The sequence below is a fragment of the Notamacropus eugenii genome, chromosome 2 (genome assembly GCF_028372415.1).
Source record: "Notamacropus eugenii isolate mMacEug1 chromosome 2, mMacEug1.pri_v2, whole genome shotgun sequence".
NCBI lineage: Eukaryota > Metazoa > Chordata > Mammalia > Diprotodontia > Macropodidae > Notamacropus > Notamacropus eugenii.
Genome location: NC_092873.1, coordinates 4,426,406 through 4,433,336, shown reverse-complemented (window position 1 = coordinate 4,433,336; position 6,931 = coordinate 4,426,406). Strand labels below are relative to the sequence as shown.

Sequence of the window (6,931 nt, the reverse complement as noted above, 5' to 3'; positions counted from 1 at the left end):
ATCCTACCTAATGGTAGAATCCACAGCCGAATACATTGCTCCAAATGGAGAGTACATAGGATCTCCTCTATGTGCTTGAATATTGTGCCTCTCCATGCAATGTAAGGTCAAATTGGTTTGCTTGTTGGCCATGTGTATCACGAAGTTACTGTGACATTTAATGATCCAATGTACTTAAATTAGTTTGCAAACTTTAAAGAGGCAGCTCTGGTAGACTGGACAAAGCCCTTGGAGTGGCATCAGGAAGTCGAGTTCAAATACAGCTTTAGATACCTAAGCAGTGATTTGGGGCAAGTCACATTAAACCTGTGCCTCAGAATCCTCAATTTACAGAAGGGGGTAATACCAGCACCCACATTGCAAGTTTGTTGTGAGATTCAAAAAAGATAATATCTATGAAATGTACCTATGTTCTTAGCCCATAATAGATGCCATATAAGTGTTTCTTCCCTTGTCTCCACTGATATCAGTGTTAGTTCTTATTAGCTTTGGTATCAACTCTCCATTAGCTATAGTTTTTCTGTTCTTCTAAATCCAAAGACCATTCTCCTCATCAGAGAAAACAGAAGCAAACTAGAAACTTGAGAGCTCTGCCTTCGATTGTCATTCATTGTACTTGTCTCATCTGTCTTGAAAATCAGTCAAGTTCCTTATTTGGTTATACTTTGTTTTTATAAATGCCTGCTTTTTCAATAAAAAAGAGTCCATCTTATTGTAGTCTTTAGCTTTCTGGGCTTCCCTCAGTTCAAAATTGAGCCCTGACACTGCTTTTACTCTATTACTATAAGATGGTATCTGCTTTCACCTTCATCCTTGGTTACTTCTGCTTTTTTGCCAACTGATTGCCAGTTCTTTCTACATCTTTATTTTTTTTTATTCTTCAGAACTTTCTCTCCTTTCAAGTTTGACCTTCCTCTGGAATTAATCAATATTATCTTAATTTATCCTTCCACTGAAATGCTTGGAGTTCGCTCTCCCCAAGTCTAATACACATGTGTGACATTATTGCTAGTTTTCCTTTTTGATCTATCTCAAACTTTAGAATAATTGAATTGCTTTTTCTATTTTTGTAACATTCTCATTTATTTTGATCCTACCTAATAATTCCTCATCCTTTATGAGAATCCAAAGCAGAATAGAATTTGTTCATATTTTCTCCTTCACATTTTCATATTTGATGGGCAAAAATATCATTTTCATCAAGGAATGAACAGCTTTTCTTTGAGGAGAGAGATACATAGATATATAGAGGTGAAGAGACACTCACAGAGATCTAATCAGACAAAAAAGGGGGGAAATGGAGACAAGAAGAGACAGGCAGAGAAAAACTTGCAAAGATGCAGAGAGGCACAGAAAGACATTGATAGACAGAATTAGAGAGACAAAATATGAGATAACGTTCTAACAAATGCCTAGATAATTGAACACTCCAATAAGTAATATACTGATAACAATTTAAATACTTTCAGCTGTGTTTCCCCAGTCTGTTTCCTGTATTTCTTCATATGAATATATTTTCTTACTTTAGAAAACTTATAGCAGTCTCCTGTAACCTACCCCTTGTCACTGAAATAAAGAGGAACCTTTCCAGAACCATATTCCAGTTATGATTACTATCCTTCAAGTCTAAATGTTACCTTGACAGGCAGATTTGTTTTCTTGCGTTAGAGATTCTAATTCATCTTGCTTGTTAGTGTTAATTCCGTGGGGACCCCAAAAAGACTATTAGAGCTATATTATTATCTTTCATTCTTCCTACTTTATCAGTTTTTCAATTCTTCCAATCTTATATCCATTTTGGCAAGCTTTTCTAGAGGTGAGTTCTGGTTAGATTAAATTGAGATGGATGACCTCTGAGGAACTATCTTGACTTGAGATTCTCTCCTTCTGTTTAACATATACATACATATGCATATGTATATGTGTGCTTATACATATGTAAACATATACAACATACAATAGATCACATATGACAGTCTACTTATGACTTCTTTGAAATCTTTTGTTTTTCTAATGTTTCATCGTGCTGGAGATGAAACTAAGCACTTTAAGAGTGAGTGATTCACAACTGTGGTAGGTTCTTCCCAAATTTAAAAGCTTATCATGGTGCCTGGGAATGGACTATGCATTTTTCTGATGCCCAAAGTTCACCTTAGCTTAGTTCAGACGGGGAGGATTACCATTGCCCAAGCTGTGAGTCTATAAACATTTACTAATGTCTACTATGCACCAAGGATGATGGTAAGGACTGAGAATAAAAGGAAAGGTTAAATACAGTCCCTGCTCTCAAGGAGTGCATAATCTCTAGATAATATACAAATGACTGGGTACAAACAAGATATATATAAGATAAATTAGACACAATCAAAAGAGTGGAGACCCTGAATTGAGATGGATAGAAGGTCTTCCTATAGGTGAGATTTTAGCTTAACCATAGATTGGTGATTTCTCTGGGACCCAGAAAAGTGTATGGAATGTAAAAAGACAAAAAATTCTCGTTTTTGACCACTTTCTGCATTCCTAGTGATAGTTAGTGTAGAATTGAAAAAGGAGTTTGTAGGAGGGAAACAAATTTAGAAAGCATACATTTATTTTCATATGATCTACCATTGGCATCTCTGACGACTCCCACAAATATGGAACTGGTGTACACTGGCAGTTGTTCCTCCTTATGAACTTAACTGGTGACTTCAGTCCATTGCAAAGACCTTATAGACACTATGCTTCTAGGACTAAGCATGATCCCAGCAAAATCTCAGCTAACTTGTTTTTATCCTCTTCTTCCTCTTCAGTCTTTTTACTTTTCTCATGTTTTATTCACATCTATTCTCCTTTATTCCTCTTTTTTTTTTGCTTCTTCATCAGCGTGACTTATATTTATAGAAAAAGATCTCGTTTTAAAACGCTGACAAAAAATAGTCCCTTTTTCTACACTGTTTGTTTTGCTAGAGAATAAGTTACTTCCCGTTTCTGAAGTGGGAAATGTCATTTTGAAAATTGATAAATAAATAGTAAGATGAAAAAAAGCGAGAAGTATGGATGAAGGACTCTGTGAGAAACCGGATCAAAATGACAACTATATAGAGGCTCTTGGCCCCTTAATTCCTTCTTTCTACCCTTCACATAAAATAAGTCTCGACCATTTTTTGTATCTTGGACTTTATTATTCATACAGAAAGGATTTTTCTGATGGTTACTCTTTTGTTGCAGGTGAATGACATTAGTCTGAAGTGACTTCTATGGAGAACAGATCTAAAGTTGATGAGTTCATCCTTACAGGAATAACAGATGATCCAGATCTTCAGATTCCTCTCTTTATAATGTTCATCTTTATCTACCTCATCACCTTTGTAGGGAGCCTGGGAATGGTAGCTCTGATCTTCTGGGATTCCCACCTTCACTCTCCCATGTACTTTTTTCTCAGTAATTTCTCTTTGGTGGATTTTGGCTACTCCTCAGCTGTAACACCCAAGGTGATATTTGGGCTCCTCACAGGGAATAAAGTCATCTCCCATAATGGATGTGCTACACAGTTGTTCTTCTTTGGGGCCTTTGCTACTACTGAAAGTTTTCTCTTAGCCTCCATGGCCTACGATCGCCACGCAGCTGTGTGTAAGCCCCTGCATTATACCACTACCATTACTTCAATGATTTGTGCCTATCTGGTCAGTGGTTCTCACATCTGTGGCTTTATGACTTCTTCTATAATAATAGGAAGCACTTTTAGCCTTTCCTTCTGTAGGTGCAACATAGTCCATCACTTTTTCTGTGATATCCCCCCTCTCCTAGTTCTCTCTTGCTCTAATATTCACATCACTGAGTTAGTACTCTTTATCTTAGGTTCCTTCACTGTCTTCTTCCCATTTCTTGTCATCTTTGCTTCATACTTTTTAATCTTCATCACTATACTGAAGATGCATTCTGCTGAAGGCCGCCAGAAAGCCTTCTCCACCTGTGCTTCCCATCTCACAGCAGTGTCCATATTTTATGGGACAATCATCTTCATGTACCTTCAACCCAGCTCCAGTCATTCAATGGACATAGACAAAATGGTGTCTGTATTCTATGCCATGGTCATCCCCATGTTGAACCCTATGGTCTATAGTCTGAGGAACAAAGAGGTCAAGAATGCTTTCAGGAAAGTTCTGAGAGGACAGAAGCTTCAATTAGATCATCTTTTTTTTTAAGAGAGAAAATACATGTTTATTTTATTCTATAAAAAATGAACATTAAAAACTATCTTTGCATGTAATTAGAAAAAATAAAATTAGTCTCTGAAAGAAAAGGCATTTATTTTCAAAAGAAAGAAAATCCAATCTGCATCTTCCCCACCCTGGGATGTAACACCCAAGTCATGCTATTTTTCTTATGCACATAGAAGTGTAATCTAAACTGTTTTAGAGGCAACATCACTTAGTAGAGAATGTGATATACTTGGAATTAAGAAAGCCCTGAATTATAAATTCTGTCTCAGACAATTTTATTTTTTTTTACCTTCAGACCAGTCACTTAAAATTTCATCCCCAGTTTACTCATGTATTAAGGGCCTTAATAGTATCCCCTATCTTATAAGATTTCTGTGTGGAATGATTTATACATACACACATACACACCCACTCACACCATACAGAGACTATAACAATTATCCTACTACAAAGAGGAAGATCAGCTCCACAAATTTTAGCCAATGTAATTCTAGGCAAGCAAAGTCACTGAATTGCTTGGAAATTGTATCTTTCAAGGTACTGGCATCCCTTATTCAACAGCCCCTAATCCAGAGGCATGTTCATAAATGCTTAAGAACCATCTCTCTGGCAAAAAATAAACGAAAAACTTGGTCTGTGACATACTTTAAAATTTAATCCTTATTATTTTATAGATTATCAACAATACAAGAAATTAAGGCTTGATTTGTCACATTTACTGACTTCTACATATTAAATGCTCGCATTCAAACTTCAGTTATCTCTTTTCAAGTCACTTGGAGCTGGCTCCAGCACACTACTACAGTATCGCAACCTTTAGGAAGGAGTATAGACCACTGGGCAGTCATAAGGGCCTGGGAAGACCTTTGAATGATCCTGTAGGAAAGAGATATTTCAATATACTGTAAGTATAGTATCCTGAGGCCAATCAGTTTCATTCTAGATAAAAGGCACTTTAAGTGAGTTATGTGTTTCTGTGTCTGAATAGGGGTTCATGTGATTTAAAAATATTTTGAATTTTCTGAGTGATGAAATAAAAACTGGGTAATATTTGTTAAATAGAAATATTTTGTATATTGAATTTGTCATACTGGGAGAGACTTAGGAACGTGTTATACTATCAGCACAGAAACTGATTTTTCAGAAGCAACTCCATTCTGAGAGTAATATAAAATTGAAAATTGATACTCCACTTTATTTTGGACTATTAATTAATTGTTGATATATAATTCTATCTAGTCACTGGAATTAATATTTGTGGATCAAATGTAGACTTGTTTGGCCTCATTAGTAAAATTTGTAAGAGTTTAATTTTCATATTTGTATGGGCTTAAATGCTGCCACAAAGGCACGTCTCTGAGCTTTACTATTAACAGACATGAGACTCCCTTGTCATAGGATGTTTGCCCACCATTGCACTTTCAATGGGGTGATAATTAATTAACTATTTTCTCTGCTTTCCTGGGTTATGGACATTCTTGCTTGTAGTCAAGCCAAGCAAAGCCTATCATACCTCTGTATGTGTGACCAATCACTGTCTTAGTTTAGTTTGCTTCCCCTTTTATTGGTAATTGCTAGGCTTGCTAATAAATTCATTGTTCTCTGATCTTTCTGTCTCAGTTTCTCTTTATCTAGATTTTTATGATGATAATAAAGAGAGAGTTATTTTGTTAAGTCATTTTCCATGATTATACGTGCTCCTCGTGAGCCAAGAAATCTTGGTTGAGTGCAAAGGACTTTGGCAGATCTTTGTTATTTCTTCTACTACTTTGACTCTACACCTTCTCCCTTTGAAATCTAAATGATTTATGACTCAAATCAATTAGCAATGGTTCACTATAAAGAAGACATGATTCATCCGAAATAGTTCAGAGGGTTTTTTTTCATCTAGTATAATACCAGTAGGTCTTGGAAGGATAAATGCGAATGACATACATGACCACATTTGCCCGAAATGAGAAAGGCGTTTGTATGACTCTCTTTTGCCCTTTCTAGAATACATCTGCATATTTTATTCAGTGTTCGCAGTCACATTTTAGAGCAAAAAAACACTGATACCTGGAGCATGTACACAGGAGGTATACTGAAGACTATTCCACATGAAGAATAGATAAGGAATTGAGTATATTTATCTTGGAGAAGGAAAATTTAAGTATATATGGTGTGGAGGGAATAGTTTGAAGGCATATCTTGTGGAAAAGAAATTAGACAGATTCGTCTTAGTGGGCAGAACAGGAACATTCCATGGCTGCAATGTTCAAAGGCAAAATTTGACCCGATACAAGGAAAAGTTTCTCCAAAATGAAGCAATTCTTAATCGATAGAAGAATATGTTTTTAATGTAGGACTTCAATAGGGATATCCGCTTACTGGATGTGTTAGAAAGAATATTCCTTTGTAGGCACGGATTAGATTTGATGACTTCTGGGAGCTCTCTAACTCTAAAATTCCATAATTCCCTCATTCTATCCTTCTCAAGAACTTTGTGGATCTCTAGAGTCTGCCCTGGGGTTCACATAATACTATCGCTCCCAGATACCTGGGGCATGTTGGGACAGGAAAATATATAAGTTTACTTTATCTCTCCAAGACTTCACACCATCATGAATGTAGATTTCAAACCATGAAAAAATACATCACTCTGCCAGTCTCCACACAAGTATGAAATGGAATCTGACCAAGATCTGACCAAGGCCTTTGACACTGTTAGTCATGAGTGCTTATGG

General features: G+C 36.2%; 1 protein-coding gene across 1 annotated transcript; it reads left to right on the top strand.

Moving 5' to 3' along the window:
* The first annotated feature begins 3,230 nt into the window (after positions 1 to 3,230).
* Positions 3,231 to 4,187, top strand: LOC140522063 (olfactory receptor 5B2-like). The gene has a single exon (XM_072637107.1). It carries the CDS (start codon positions 3,240 to 3,242, stop codon positions 4,185 to 4,187), a length of 948 nt encoding a protein of 315 aa, XP_072493208.1. The 5' UTR covers positions 3,231 to 3,239.
* Positions 4,188 to 6,931: the final 2,744 nt, after the last annotated feature.

Excerpts from the sequence above, each read along its gene's own strand:
- LOC140522063 (XM_072637107.1), top strand. The coding sequence starts at position 3,240 with ATGGAGAACAGATCTAAAGTTGATGAGTTCATCCTTACAGGAATAACA.